Below are 15,826 nucleotides of genomic sequence, written 5' to 3' on the forward strand. Positions count from 1 at the left end.
CATATGCACGTTTTCTCAAGAAGCAATTGAATGCGTCTTGAGCCGTTCAGATCCTACTGTGAGATGCGCAGTGGTCATTTTTGATGACTACCTGTTTTGGGATTACGTGACAAAAACTTTTTTTCTTCTTCTTTTGACCTATACACAACACTTAACGACCTTAGAGCGTTTATATTCGACGATTGCTGCTTTACCGTTAGTAAACATGTCACCTTAGTTTCCTTTTTGTTATCGTTCCAAAGTTCAGTTTTTTTGCGAGTTTACGGTGGCCGGCCGACATTCCGAACCGAACGACCTCACCTCTTTCCCGAGGTTGAGTAGTTTGACCCAGCACCTACCCGTGGGTCAATAATACAATACGCATTGTGTTTTGTTGTGGCTTTTGATACGTTAGGCAACATGACAGGAAGAGTTGAAACCAACGACGAAACGGCTTCGGTTAGCTCTAAAGCTAACGCTGCCATTCATTTGAAGAAGAAAACAACTATTTACATGGTTTATACAATCGCCGCTTTGGACATAACATGGATGTTTTTACAATTCTCTATAACACCTGTAAGTAGTTCTCTGACGTTACGCAAAATTGTAAGTTTTCCGTGATTCCCGCAAAGTGGACGCTGCTCCGGAAGTGACCACTGTCCAGATTTTTCTTTGCTATGTATTTCAACAAAACGTTTCATTGCAAAAATGACAGTACTCTGAGGTGTAATTTGACGTTTTAACCCGTTGATGCAGCACTGTAACAGTGCATTATTTCACTCTTATTTCAAATAGCTATTGTAAAATTAATACAGTCACCTGGGCGCACTGGCGGCGATTGAAATACCCAACCCAATCTACGTCTTAATTTGACAAATACATTTTACTCGCTATTTGTGCGGTAAATTTTAATCTACCTACACGTTTTTCTGTTCGAACTTGGCGTGCTCTGACCCATAATCAAGACAGAAAAAGCAGTATTCATTTTAACCGCTTATCTTGATAGGTTTCGCTGGCATGCAGAAGCATATCCCAGCTGTTTTCAGGCAATGGTCAGGTTACACCGTGAACCGGTTGGCAGCTCATCGCAGGGCATACTCAATATGTTATTTGTTTAGGTGATGTAATGTGGTGCGGTGTTTGATCTGAATTTACCCAAAACTGGTGGAAGCATTTTTTCTTCTTACGTTCTGAAAATGTTGCTCTGGTAATTACAATAGCAGTGTATATGGCTCTCTTTACAAAGCCGAGCATGTAGAGTAGTGGTGACAAACATACGACCCGTGGGCGGGATTTTGCCCCCCCAAAATGATTTGATTTGGCCAGCATGACGATATTGTGAAGCATTAAAAAATGAATTAGACCGAATCCAATAGTTTGCTGTCAACATTACCAGACATTCGGCTTTGATTTATGTTGTATTATAAATTATCAGTGTTGTATTTTATTTTAAATTCCTTTTGTTTACCACTCAGCAATTAGCACACAGTGTGTCCACATTTGACGTGACATAATGAGTTCTACTTTGTGAATTTTCACCTTCTTCTTTCATGCATGTCATAATGTGGGTGCCACCCAGTGTCCTACTGCACCATTTTATTCCGTTTATTTTCTCTACGCTTCACTGAACTCCTTTAAATGTTGTATAGCCACATATTTTGATCGGGGCATTTTCCTTTTACTGGATATTTGTGGTTTATTGTATTGACTTATTTATTAATCGATCTACGTCTTTATTTTTATATTGGGTTAATTATTTTTTATTAATTTTTAGTTCAGGTTATGTGATACAAATATGTCACGGTCTAGATTGTGTGTTACGTATGGTCCAAACCGTTTGGATTCTAGTTTTATTCATTTTCTTGCTGTTTGTGGTCATGCCTTTAGTTTGATTGTGTCCACCTGTCCTAACCAATCAGCTCTCTCTACCAATTGTCTCTTGTCCAGCTGTTTGTCGTTGTCTAGTTAGTTTGGCCTGTATTCAGTTCCCTACTTTCTTTGGGTCGGGTTGTGTTTATCCGCCTTCTTGATTCTAGTTTTGTTCATTTTCTTGCTGTTTGTGGTCTTGTCTTTAGTTTGATTGTGTGCACCTGTCCTAACCAATCAGATCTCTCTATCAATTGTCTCTTGTCCAGGTGTTTGTCGTTGTCTAGTTACTTTGGCCTGTATTCAGTTTCCTACTTTGTTTGGGTCGGTGTCGGATCATTGTTGTGTTTATCCGCCTACCTGTCTTTTGTACTTTCTTGCTGTTCTGTATTTACTGAGGATTCCTGCTATTTAATTAAATATGGCTTTCTTAATCCTGCCTCTGAGTTTCCTCACACTTAGGTGCACAATCCCCACATCCATTTCATCTCCTGACACAAATATGTATTTTATGAACAATGGAAAAAAAGATAAGAGAAACCATTGATTAATTTCTTAGAATTTAAGGAGAAAAGGTTATATTGGGATATATGGGGAAGCAAAAAGGAAGTTCGTTTTACTTTATTATCACCAAGCCAGTCAGACACGCAGCAAAAATCTACACATAAGTGAGGCTAATTGTATATAAGTTATATACGTACCATGATTCTACCAGTCTGGCCCACATGAGAGTCTTTCTCCCATGAGGCCCCAGAGCTAAAATGAGTTTAAAGATTGTGTTAGATTGGGAGAACGAAACAAAAAACTGCCTATATTAGGGTTTTTCTGACTAGATCTGTTCAAGTCTGTTTTATGTTTCTCACAGTATCTGGCAAAGAAGCTGGGCTTTAACACTTTGTGGTTTGGTTATTTACAAACCACGGTAGGTCTCATTCAGCTGTTTGGGGGTCCTTTGTTTGGAAGGTAAGTACAGGCGCGGCCATTTAGATGAGGACTTTTGTCGTGAGCAACCTAAACACTTGTCTTTCTTTAATGTATGGTAGATTTGCCGACGTGATCGGGGCTCGGGCAGCACTGTCATTAGCGTGCGCTGGAAATATTGTTTTCTTCATTCTGCTGGCTATTGCACACTCTCCTGCAATGCTTTTTGTCCACAAAATCCCCACAGTTGTCATGCATGTCTTACCAGGTGAGCCTCTGTTGTATAAGGAATGTCATTTACCAATGTGGCCGTGTTATTTTTTCCAAAACAGCTCTCAAAAAACCCTCAAATTTTTCATCCTTTCCCTTTTTTTGTCTGTAGTTTCTCAGATGGTTGTAACAGACCTTTCAGCCACCGATAAACGTGCTGAAGCGCTTTCCAAACTTGGTCTTTGTTTTGGCGTTGGAATGATAGCTGGCTCAACTTTAGGTGGCCATCTTGTCACAACCTATGGGTGAGTGCCACACTGACGCTTCCTTGTAACTTTTACCCCCCCCCCCCCCCCCCCCCCAAGCTGAATATGGTATTAGGTAACTCAAAACAACAAAAGTTTGACTTTTTTGAACAAATGAATTTGTGTATCTCTTCATCATGAACAAAGGGATTGAAAAAACACATCACACCTTGAATTTAGAATCTCATTGCTACAGTAAACATACAGGAAGCGACGATGTTTGGTTTTGAAAGTTTTGAAGCGTATGCGTGCAAATTTGTCATGTTGTTCAGCGAACGTCAAGCTGACCATATATTTTCCAGGGAGAGATTCGCTGCGTACAGCGGTGCTGCGGGAAGCACATTGAGTTTGCTGTTGGTATTAAGTTTTATCCCTCAAACAACTAAAGCTCAAAGTACAACAGCCACAACAGATGGTAAGACACACTCCAGTCTACTAGACATGTTTATTATTAAGGAAGCTGGACAAAGATTACAGATTTGTGAGTTTCATTTTTTAAAGAGAAGCACTTTGTACTTGTAGAATACAGGGATCTTTTCTTTTATTCTATGAAACATTTTCGATGCAGGCACTTGGCTAAATTGCTTTATTAGACTTTTTAAAAAATGGTTCTTAACATGTTTAGGACAAGTCAGAAGAAGATCCGTACAGGTGTGATAATATTGTGCTACAAGACATTCTGCAAGACATTTTGGAGATAACTCATGAAGTGATAATCTCTCTGCAGTTAAGGTAGAGCATGCTGGTGAGGGCCGTCCTTCGCACAGCAAAGTTTTAGACAGCAACTTTCTCACAGTAAACTTTTTTTTTTCCATTGTGAGCAGTGCATCCATTCTCACGGTAAAGCATTTCTTCATTGCAAGCAGTTATATTGATTGTAGCAAATGTATAATCACTATTTTTAACATTACAGCGATCCCCCTACTTCGCGGTTAAGGGGGGGGGTGTCAACCCCCCGCGAAGTCTGAAACCCGCGAAGTAGGGTATCAGTTCCTTGATTTCTATGCACGCCCCAATATAGCCGCAGTAATACTGTATAATGTACTTTTTTTGCTTTTTTTCAAATGTTTCCATTTTTGCGCATTTTTTAAATTATTTTTTATTTTGAAATATTTTTAATTTTTCCTGGAAAACCCCGTGAAGTACTGAGACCGCGAAGTAGGAGGGATCACTGTATTCCGACAACTCCTCTGTTTTAGTTTTGCATTTCAAAGGCGATGGAAGTAGATTTCCAATACTTAAGCGGCAGAGGGAAATGAATGGATGGATGAAGGAGAGCGTTTGTCAGATGAATTTATTAAATGTTTCGTCAGTCATGGAGATTGTTCTCATCACTTTTAATTATGTGTCTCATATTTATTGAACGTATTGAATCCATCGCAGCTGATACCAAAAGCAAGTCCATATTCAACGTGGGCCAGATCACAAGACTGATGAAGTTTCCAGATGTTACACCAACGTTTGTGGTGAAAATTGTTAGCGGTTTACCATCAGGTGAGATTTTTTCATTTCTACCAAAATGGTTGACTCTTTATAAGCCCACAAACATTTCAATGTCAGTTGTTGTCTTTAAGGCATTTTCCAAGTCATGTTCTCGATTATCGCATTGGAATTTTTCAAGTTGACACCTCAGCAAAATGGATATTTAATGTCCTATTTTGGAATAAGCCAGATGGTGAGTTATTTCCAAAAAATCTCCTGTAGGGTTATTGTTTTCAATCTAAAGTTAATTTGATTTTGTTGCACCGATTACAACAATGAAGTCATCACATTTCAAGCTTTTGTTCAGGTAATGCAGGGAGGTGTGATCGGGCGACTTACGGCAAGATACTCTGAGGGTTCGTTGCTACTTCTGGCCATCGGAATTTCTGCTTTGGTGGGACTGGCTCAGGTACACGCGCGGTAGTCGGAAAAAACACGCATACCGCGCCTTGTTCCACTGCTCTATTGCAGAGGTTCTCAAACTTTTCGGAGTCAGGGACCCAAACCAATTTTTTCAAGGACCCCCATTTCAAATGCTTGCGGAAACAAAAGGAAAAAACAAAAATCATTGAAGCCAAGCGCAAGTGCCCTTTTCATTCAGCAACATATTCAATTTGACAACAAGTATATTTGCAGCAGCTATCCTGAAGTTTAGAAAATAAGAATTGCAAATTGCACGCCTCCTAATAGCAACCCTGGTCAATTTCCCACAAACACGTTGCTGCCAATTATTTGGTCAAAAACAGCCTTATCAAATAAAATGCCGCTTTAGCTTTGCTGGCCTCGTTAGCAAGCAATTGGAAACACAACATGAGTTATGACATATGATTACATTTTTAAAACTGGTTGGATTGCCCGCTTTATTGTAGAGTCATGAATACTTTCACAATTTCATATAAGATAAAATGATATGAACACAAATATGGTTTTTTTTTTCATTAATAACCTAAATTATTTCTCGGACCACACTTTGAGAACCGCTGTACTGTACTAAATAATCAAGCTCTTTGATGGTGACGTGAATTTGCGTGGGTCTATTTGACAAATTTCAAAATGATTACATTTTGAAAAATATATTAAAACGGTGGAATTGATTGCTTTGTTGAAGAGACATGAATACTTTATCAATTGCATATAAAATAAAATTAACACAATTATGTTTTGTTTTCATTAATAACCCAAATTATTTCACGGACCCCTACAGTCAGGCCACGGACACCCAGGGGGCCGCGGACCCCATTTTTCGAACCACTGCCTTAACCCGTTTGACTACTGATTCTTTTTTTTTTTTCTTTAAAAAAAAATAAATAAAACAAATGGCATATATTACTTGTTTATAACTTTAGGATACTTGGAAAATTAGTTAAAAAATTCCCACTTCCATAGATTAGGTTACAGGCCCTGAGATTTTTTTGTCCCATCGGTACTTTATAATTATATAAAAATATTAACTTTGAGATATAAAATACAAACCACTGCTCCATTGAAATTGAAAATGGTCTTCAGGTGTATTTTTCTCTTTCCTTTTGTTAGACTTTCTCTGGTCTCGCGCAACGATTAACAATACAATAGCAATGTATGAAGTTGATTGTGTCTTGCTCTAATTTGAAATAAATGTTCATAAAGATGTGAAAATAGCCCCTTTGAAAACGTCTTCTTCCCGCAGGCATACATGCAGAATGTGTTCCAGTTCTGCCTGACCGTGGTCCCCATGATGTTTTCTCTCACTGTGTTTAATGTCATCACAGACAGTTTGCTCACCAAAAGTGTACCTTCCTCCGACACAGGTAAGCTCCTGCTGAGTCCGTGCATTTTTCCCAAGCGAGTACGCTACTTTGTCGGCATATCGTAGCAAACGCGCATTTTACAAGTCAAAAGGATGCAAAGCTGCCCACGGGATATTTGATTGCTAGTTTAGCTTCGGTCAAGTGAAAAAAATGTATTTGGACACAAGCTGATGTGCAAGATAGAAAAAAAAAAACCTGACATCTCTTTTGCTTCCTTGTCCAGGCACCATGCTGGGAATGTGTGCATCAGTTCAGTCTCTACTTCGAACAGTTGGACCGACCATTGGCGGTTTTCTCTATGTCAACTACAGCATTTCCTCCATTGGCCTTCTTCAGTTTGCTGTAAATAGTGTTGTATTTATGTACATGCTACAGCGTCGACCTAACAAAAAAGCAGAATATAAAAAATGAAAGTGTCTCTATTGAGAAATTCTAAGTTCCCAGTAGCCCGAGCTGCTCCGTACGCTGGTCGAGGCCATTCAATCGAACTTTTCTTACAAATGAAGTCAGCCAAAAGATGTGAAACAACTGCCGCTAGATTTTTCACAGTCAAGATTATTGAGACTAATCACCAAGTTTTATAATAACAGATCAACAATCCATGCAAGATGGGGCAATATGCCGATTGAAATAACTTGTTTCTTACTCATACTTGCACACTGTTTATCGAGTATCAACAAAAAATATTTACTGTATAAAGACCTCTTTGGCAAGATTATTGCCAAAATGGCAGAGATGTCACGTGATGCGCTGCGTCGTATGTGTGCACCGAGTTCCAACATCTGTAAATGTTGCTGAGTGACATCGATGAGCCCTCGCTCTGCTTGCCTGACTGAAAACCTTTCCTGCTCACATGCCGCTTGTATTAAAAAAAAGGAGGAGTTGATCGAGGACATGATGCGCAAGTTACAGAGCGGGCGTGAAAGAGGAGGAATGAGACGCACAAAAAAAAAAAAACACGTGAAAAAAGAACGAATCGATCATTGACCGGGGTCTGCAAATTACAGTTGATCACCACTTTTGCATGAAATTAAAGCCGTCACAAAGCTATAAACGGCTGCTCAAGCTTGACACTTTGAAAGCCTTCTGTTGTTGCTGAAATAAAGTGATTCTTTTTTTAATAATCCAAAAGGCGTTTTATATTTATTTTGGGTTATCTTTGACTGATATTTACATTCTTCAAGTGGGAAACAAAAAAATCATTTAATTTTTAGGAGGAGTTTGTTGTAAATTCCATTAAAAACAATCAATTCACTCGATTCAGAATGTATTGTTTCATGATTTTTAAAAAAGTATCATTTCAGAGTTACAGACATGTTTTTTTTTTCCTTGTCGCACAGTGGCCTCTAATCTGAAATTATAGAGCTCCACACTAAGTCTACTTTCAAAGTAAATATTCACTCTGCTTATTTACATTACTTTTAAATGAGCTGAAATGTGGAGCAGAAGTTTTTTTTTTGACTGCACATTCACAAGTAGCTGAATATTATTCTTGCATTATCTAAATTTTAGGAGAAAATGCCACCATTTAGGAGTCCTATGGAAGTTTGAATGTTTGGATTTACATCTAATGAGATGAGGTCTTCTCTTGTAATGCTTTGTATATATTGCTTCTAAATATGTCAATATGGTAGAAATTGGACTGAAGCGTGTATCTCCTTTGTGTTTTATGAAATGATTTACTTGTGAAATCAATCAATAAATAAACTTTTACAATACTCTATCCTTGTGATTCAAATGTTTAATAAACATGTTATGTCAATATATCCATCCATTTGACATAGCCGCTTATACTCGCAGGCTTCACACACCTAAGGATAATTAAAAATGTCCAATACACCTGCCACGCATGTTTTTAAGAGTGCGGGAGGAAGCTGGAGTGACTGCAGGGACTCCGCGCGGGCTCGGGGAGAACATGCAAACTCCACACAGGAACGCCAGAGATGGATTTGATCCATCCCGTGTTACGAAGCTCATTTTATCGACGCAACTTTCTAAGTCACCGAAATTGCGACTTCATGTTGCTGTAGGTCGGATTGAACCAGCCTATTCCCATTTTCTGTTGCTATTTACTCAAGTGCCAAGCAGTATTTGAAAAGGCAACTCCTTGTTTCAGCCGATGGAGCATTTTGACGCATCATTCAAGGAAGACAGAACATTTTATTGTGTGACTATGTAGATTGGATTCCATTCTTTACCTAGAAAAAAAAAAAAGTAAGATTCTGCCTTATTGCGTTCGTTAGTCATCACAGTTTGAAACTAGATCATTGGAGTGACACCAAGATTTTTTGGACAAAAGGAGAAAAATCCTCCCGCATATTCTTTTGACACAGTAGCATCCAAAGCAACTCAACAGTCCTTCCCTTGCGTATGTATATAACTACGTTATATACGTTGTATATATTATTGTTAAATGGCATAATTAAGAAGAGCGCTGGCCACAAGTGTCATCTATCCATTCTTTAACAATAAATAGATTTTACAAGATGAAAATTCTCATCCGTAGCACTGAAAGAGTTGTCAGAAAAAAACCAAACTTAATGAATGTATTTTGTGTGCTGGTTCCTTAGGGTTAGGAAACCCTGGCAACAAATCAGCGAAAAACACACGAGCTTCATAATGCACGACGCAATCTACTTCACAATTAAACACACTTTTGACTCCTATTTTAACATTTGGCATGCTGGGAAATGAAATTAGAGACCTTAAAGTGACACTTTGTAAGATTTAGACCTTAATTCAAAATGATCATAAATGTGGTCTTAACAACCAACAGCGTGTTTTAAATATAATCGTAGGTCTAATTATCATTAAATTATATTACACGGGGGGTGGCACCCCTCCGGAGGTCGGCATGTCTGTTGTAGCTACAGACAGCAGGAGGAGGAGTGTTTATTGCTGCATTTACCATAATGCCCCTTATTTACACATACTCTCTGGGAGTACGTGTAATTTTTCGCATGCGCCTATGGGAGCTTTAGGGGCATTACAGTAAATGCAACATAAACACTCCTCCTCCTGCTGTCCGTGGGTCAATCTTACAGTGTCACGAAAGAACATATTTTGAGAAATTTTAACCACCCACTCTATTTTTCTCGATTCCTCCAGCAGGTTACACTGTTGTGATGTCAATAACACAGAATATTTTTTTTCTCTATTACCATGTTTATTTACATAAATGATTCTGAAGAATTAACGGGTTGGAAACCCCCCCCCAAATGTTTTTTTTTTTTTTTTAAATACATGAAATGACACGCTGTGTCATCACTTCTTCTCAGGAACCTCAGCTCCAGCTTCCAGTGTGGGTGGAGCCTCCTTGGCCTCTCGATGAGCAGGGAACACCTCCCACGGTGTGTTCAAGTCAAACTTCCTAAACTCCTGTGAAAGCTCGACAGGCTCAGCTACCACACGCTTCAGTTCGTCGTCGTAGCGCACCTGGCAGAAAAACACATCTTTACTCGACTATTGTGGAATATCAAACGTTACAAGATCTCAAAAACGTCCCTCTTGATAACTGGTCTTGGAGGCTAAAGTTGCCATATTTTAGTAATTATTTTAGAGCTGAAGATGCTCCTCTACATGGCTTTCAAATCTAGGATTTGTGATTTTAAGCGACCCCCTGTGCCAATTAGTTCTGAAAAACCGAATGACTTTTTTCAAAACATTTCTTCTCACACCAAAGAAAAAAAAAATCACAAATCATGGTGGATATATACCTATGTGTGTGTGTACCCACAGTGCATCGCAGAAATTTTTCATTATGGGAGTCAGGTCAAGCCACTCAATGAAGTCATTGGAAGGCTTGCGAATGTCATAGGTTGTGCACTAGCGCCCCCTGGTGGTTTGGAGTCTCAACACAAGAGCTTCTATTGCACCACATTCGGGAGTTGCCGTTGAAAGGAGAAATGCAAAAATCAGGGGAACTGCACGATAAAACATCAAGTTTTCAATTTGTCCAAAATGGACAATTTTTCCAATTTTGAAAGGCAGTAAATGAGCCCGGCATGGGTTAAATTTGACATCTGCAGGGCAAGCGTTTAGAAGGGGCGGCAAGACGGCCTATAGAAAGTCGACATGTTATTGACAATCTACGCAATATTATAGGGTCCTGCTGTTTTTTGTACGCTTTTCCTTTGATATCTATCACTCATCAAGAACGGCTAAAAGCCCAAGTTGGGTCAAAATTTCCCTCAGGGGTTAAAGACTAATTGTTTTCAAGCTATATAAATATATAACATGATTTCATGGGTCCGGCCCACTTTTCCTCTATGCAGCCAGTTTGACACCACCGCTCTAAGAACTTTGGGGACTCCGTTATGACAAACAATGGTTGAGTGTATGTGTTGCCTCTCCAAAATCACCTCAACATATCCAGACAGGGGGAAGTCTTTCCTGAAAGGATGACCCTCGAAGCCATAGTCGGTCAGAATACGTCGCAGGTCAGGGTGGTTGGCAAAAAACACACCGTACATGTCCCAAACCTTCATGAGAAAGCCGCACACAATGACATCGGGGTCAATCGGCGTTGAGAAGATCGGCCAAGGCAACTGCTTTGTGACTCACCTCTCTCTCATACCAGTTGGCAGCCATGTGCACGGGAACCGCGGAATCCACCGGTGTCAGTTCATCCGTGTAAGTTTTGACTCGAATACGGGAGTTGAAGCGCAGCGATAGCAAGTTGTACACAATCTGAAAACCCACACGCAAAACAAAAACATCTCTTTTGGCGTGTGCAAACAGCTGTCATCTAATTGGGAAAATAGTGAATGGTGATTAACGGCAAATCTCAGTGTCTTGCAGTCGGCACACCATTACCATTATGAGCATTTTTTTCTTTAATAAATCCATTTAAAAGAGTTCCGTTCACTAAAACGACCAAATCCATCTGCATTTATTTTTAGCACTGTGTTTTTACACACAAAATCCTTTCTATATTTTTTATTTATAATGTTATTTAATTGTATACATGTATATTATATATAAGTAGCACTCACTATACTATTTTGAGACCACTTTTCAATATGTATATTCAATTTTGATGTTTTTACATGGGGTTTTGCACGCCACACGGCGAATTCGCCTGACGAGCCCAACCGCGGAACCGATTAATCTCGCAACACGGGGGCCCACTGTACTAAAATTTCAGGTACCCACATACACATGCATGAAAATTCCGTGAGGTAGGAGTGACGCTCCTTCTCAGTTTTTCACTTATAGTCCGCACATTGTTAAAGACTTTCAATATTATTCAATATTTTGTTTATGTCTTGCTGTGACTTGATTTTCAGTCATTTCAGACTGTTAAACAGCAGCTTTAAATGCCTGTAGTTTAAAATCATGTAGTCCTTCACTCTGATCTGGTTAGTCAAATTACGCTTGGAGTGCCACGGGCAAGGCTCTGTTGGGGGTAATCCAGACATAGTAATATGGTGTATGTGTGTTTTTGGTTAAACAGTACTAGGCCTATAATTTAAGGAAGCCAACCAAATATATTTTACTACTTTTTTTAGGGTTTTATTTTGATCACGATGAATCACATATCCTAGCTACATTGAATATAGATTTTTTTTTTTTCTTGACAGATGGTTTAATACTACTGGACTAATGATAAATTATTTGATTTTTTTTTTTTTTTAAGGACAAGATTGTTCCTGCCCCTGTGATCTGGAAAATCTCATTGGCCAGTGATTTCCAACCTTTATCAAGGCAAGACAGTATTTATCACAGACAATAAGAGACCAAGGTTTAAGATTGTTTTTCCTTGACAAAAAAGCAATAAAGAAGTGCTGTACCTCAAAGCGGTTCTGCCGCGTAGGAACGTCGACAGCTGTTAAGTCGACCATGTTTCTGAACTGAGCGTTGGTGTGGTCCCTAAGGAAAGTCAGCACAGGGACCACACCATCAGGATGGATCATCACCTCCAGCTCATTATAACACGTCACCTAAACACACAAGCACACACTTTCAAAATCAGAACACCCTTGTATTCCTGAAAAAACATTTTGATCTCAAACTGATTTTTTTTAACTGAGCTGTACAGCAACACAGCAGGAAGGAAGTCTTTTTCCATGTCCAATTATGCAAGGATTTTAGCGGTCTGTCTTAACTAAGGGCAAGATGAAGTGCATGCGTGGAGGCCATATGTGTCAAGCAGCAAGACTTGATTGATGTCTCATTACATTTGTCCCCAGAGTCTCTATACAAGAATCTAAATATTTGGGGGGCAGAGCAGTTTTTTCAATCATTGGCTTCATTTATCCCCTGGGTGTCTGGGGATATTTCATTAGCCTGGCTTTATTATCACCCAACTTGGGCTGGCTTTGAAAGGGTCATAAAATCGTCAAATGTAGATATACATTTACTTTCAACCCCTCAAAATGGTTCAGTGGCATCAGCATCATTTTGGCTAAGCACCCTTTATGTACTTAATTGTAAAAATGCGATAATCGCAAAAGTAACATATGCTATATAATTATATATTTATCAAATTGAAATAGGAATGTTTTTTATGTTATAGATTATTATGACTTTTGAATTATGGGAGTCCAGACTAAGCCAATCATCAAAGTCATTGAAAGGCTTGTATATGTCATAAGTTGGGCGCTAGCGCCACCCAGTGGTTTTGGATGTCAACACAAAAACTTCTATTGCGCCCCATTCACAAGTTGCCGTTGAAAGGATTCATGCAAAAATCAGGGGAAATGCACGAAAAAACACTGGGTTTTCAATATATCCTAAATTGACAATAGTTCCAATTTTGAATGGCTGTAAATCAGCCAGAAAAGCGTTAAATTTGACATGTGCAGGGTGCACCTCTCAACCTTTCATTTGCATGCATTTAGAAGGGGTATTCGAACGGCATACGTGCAAAACTCCACATACAAGTGGCACTAACAGCTTTTCCTCCATTTGGCCCCTGAGCTAAAATGACACCCTTGGTTTAAACGGAAGGGTCTCACTTGCCGTCGTGCAACAGAGCCTGCCACGTCATCAGCGCCTCCTCTGCACTGGAGGTGAGCTGTCTGCAAGCGTGGGGCAGGTCTTCCGGCGAGCGCAAAGCTTTTTAAACCCTGGCAAGCAAGGTCAAAGCAAGGCTCCACGCAAAGAGCTGGTCCTTGGCCTGCGATCCTTGTTCGGCGGCCCAATGCTTCTCATAGCTTGTTCAAAAACTATTGAGACTTTCTGCGGCCTATTGATTCTCAGTTTAGCAATTCTTTGTATTTAGATGAAGCGCAAAATCCCAAATTTACGTTGCAAACAGCGATGCGAAACCGCTTATTTTTGGGCCTTGCAAAAGTATGGTCCCATATAACAGTCTGCATCTTTGCTTGGATCGGCGTGAACTAACTGCTCAAATATACAAACCTGAACCTGTTGAATATATTTGGGCATTATCTCAGCCACATACTCCCCAAACGCTGCCAGCTGGTTGTGGGCGACTGGATCCTTAGACCTTACGGTGGCTGCGGAGAATATGTAAAGAAGTAGCAAGATGTTAATTGTGTGAAAGTCAGAAAGAATGTGTCGTAGTCCATCTCTTAAGTACCATAATGTATAGGTCATTATTCCAGTAAACATTTCTATGCGAGCACTTTACAAGCTTTAATTTACACCTACAAACACCAACTTGGAACTTCACAATGAGCAAGTGACTGACTATAACATACAGTACTTTACATCGAAATATCAACTGTTTAGTGTTTGTAGTGTTTGTTAAAGCACTCTGCTAGATGTAAATACTTACGTCTTGTCTCAGTGGTGGAACTCTGGAATCTGTTCTGCTGCTGCAGGAGACATGATGACCTTGCAACTTGAACACATTTAAAAACGCAAGTGAATTCACATACTACAGAATGCTACATTCGATATAATAAATGTTGTAATAACACCAGAAAACCATTGAACATTATACGGAATTTCAAAATCGGTATGTTATTCGCTGAAAGCAAAACAGACCCCAAATATTGTTCTCAGTAATGATACTCGAGGGTCAGCAATGAGTCAAAAGACCCATAGGCCTTTCAAAGCAACCACTAGCGATAGCAAAATCAAAAGTGTTTCGGTACGTACAGAAACCCAGTCAAATGTCTGATCGAAAACACTGTTCCGAGGTCTGTATCATAAGGTAGGTGTCCCGTGACATTTGCGTTCGATTACGTCCCCACCCCCAATTGTGTTGAAAATCAAGAGTTGTTTTGGCAGGAGAACAGCGATCATGTGATCCCTTTAACTAAAATGGAATAATAAATACAATCGTTCATTACCTTCGTTGAAATTATATGTGTCGGAGCTCCGGGGGGTAAGTGGAAAGACAAAATTGACTGCAATATATATATATTTATGCAATGATTCTGTTATAGGTGTGATTTTGTCGTTTTTGTTTATTATAAAAGAAATAGAGCAAAAATAAATCATTAAAATGTATCCAACCTAAATATATAGGTCGCTCCAGATGTAAACTAATCGTACTTTCCTTACTGGGGAGTTAAACAACACTTCTGTTTGAATGTGATATTTAACACTTAATCACCAGCTACCACTGTAGGAGATGTTTCGAACGTCTCAAATGATCAATACACGTTCTGAATCAATCGTTCGAATTGATTCGATCTCTCCAATGTTTCATTTCTGGCATCTCTAGTTTTCCCTAAATTCGATACAATAACTTGTGTCAATGGGCAGCCCGCAGAACCCTTCTACGAAGCTGTCATGCTAGCATTAGCGATCTCGAAGGTCAAACCGCTAGCCATATATCCATGATTGTTGACCTTAGCGTAATCAAGTGCACGAACCCCGAAATCGTTTAATATTGTCTCGCCGTCAAGACCCCATAATTGTTTACTATTATTAACTTACTGTTGTAACTCCGTCCAAGTCCTCCTCGGACAAAGCGAACTAGGGAAGCAGACATGTTGACTAAGTGGTTGCTACTCTCGTCAGTGGAGTGGAGAGGAGACGAGCGTCGGATCTCTGTCGCCTCCTAGTGGATTGGATGACGAAGGAATGGCATGTATCAAATCACACAATGCAAGGTTCAATAACAATGTACAAATATACTCTTGCTCTTGCTCAACAGTATTATCACGTTTTGCACTTTATAGCTGTACTTGCATTTTCTAGATGGTCAAAAACATTCACAATTCGTTTTTTGTTGTTTTTGTTTGTTCCATACCAGTTATCACATACTTATCGAACGTAATATGATCAAATGTATTATTTCATAAGTGTGTAAGACAGCCCTTATGATCAAAAAGGTTGGCTACTTTGTCTTCTCTA

General features: G+C 39.3%; 2 protein-coding genes across 2 annotated transcripts; one reads left to right on the plus strand and one right to left on the minus strand.

Moving 5' to 3' along the window:
* The first annotated feature begins 30 nt into the window (after positions 1–30).
* Positions 31–8,273, plus strand: slc67a1 (solute carrier family 67 member 1). Its single transcript, XM_088412942.1, has 10 exons — positions 31–555; positions 2,711–2,808; positions 2,889–3,034; positions 3,149–3,281; positions 3,584–3,696; positions 4,665–4,775; positions 4,856–4,956; positions 5,071–5,172; positions 6,430–6,550; positions 6,774–8,273. Exons 1-10 carry the CDS (start codon positions 400–402, stop codon positions 6,959–6,961), a joined length of 1,269 nt encoding a protein of 422 aa, XP_088269068.1. The 5' UTR covers positions 31–399; the 3' UTR covers positions 6,962–8,273.
* A 417-nt stretch (positions 8,274–8,690) lies between these two features.
* On the minus strand, positions 8,691–15,510 carry ndufs3 (NADH:ubiquinone oxidoreductase core subunit S3). The gene is made up of 7 exons (XM_088412943.1): positions 15,407–15,510; positions 14,295–14,360; positions 13,916–14,013; positions 12,343–12,492; positions 11,114–11,239; positions 10,912–11,031; positions 8,691–9,985 (listed from the first exon to the last, which is right to left on the minus strand). Exons 1-7 carry the CDS (start codon positions 15,459–15,461, stop codon positions 9,815–9,817), a joined length of 786 nt encoding a protein of 261 aa, XP_088269069.1. The 5' UTR covers positions 15,462–15,510; the 3' UTR covers positions 8,691–9,814.
* Positions 15,511–15,826: the final 316 nt, after the last annotated feature.

The sequence above is a fragment of the Hippichthys cyanospilos genome, chromosome 4 (assembly GCF_059441005.1).
Source record: "Hippichthys cyanospilos isolate Australia breed blue-spotted pipefish chromosome 4, RoL_Hcya_1.0, whole genome shotgun sequence".
Taxonomy (NCBI): domain Eukaryota; kingdom Metazoa; phylum Chordata; class Actinopteri; order Syngnathiformes; family Syngnathidae; genus Hippichthys; species Hippichthys cyanospilos.

Coding starts and splice junctions, on each gene's coding strand:
- ndufs3 (XM_088412943.1), bottom strand. CDS start 15,461: ATGTCTGCTTCCCTAGTTCGCTTTGTCCGAGGAGGACTTGGACGGAGT. Junction 14,014..14,294: donor TTCCACCACTGAGACAAGAC/GTAAGTATTTAC, acceptor TATTCTCCGCAG/CCACCGTAAGGTCTAAGGAT. Junction 9,986..10,911: donor CCCTGTCTGGATATGTTGAG/GTGATTTTGGAG, acceptor TTTTTCTGCCAG/GTGCGCTACGACGACGAACT.
- slc67a1 (XM_088412942.1), top strand. CDS start 400: ATGACAGGAAGAGTTGAAACCAACGACGAAACGGCTTCGGTTAGCTCT. Junction 3,282..3,583: donor CATCTTGTCACAACCTATGG/GTGAGTGCCACA, acceptor TATATTTTCCAG/GGAGAGATTCGCTGCGTACA. Junction 5,173..6,429: donor CTTTGGTGGGACTGGCTCAG/GTACACGCGCGG, acceptor TTCTTCCCGCAG/GCATACATGCAGAATGTGTT.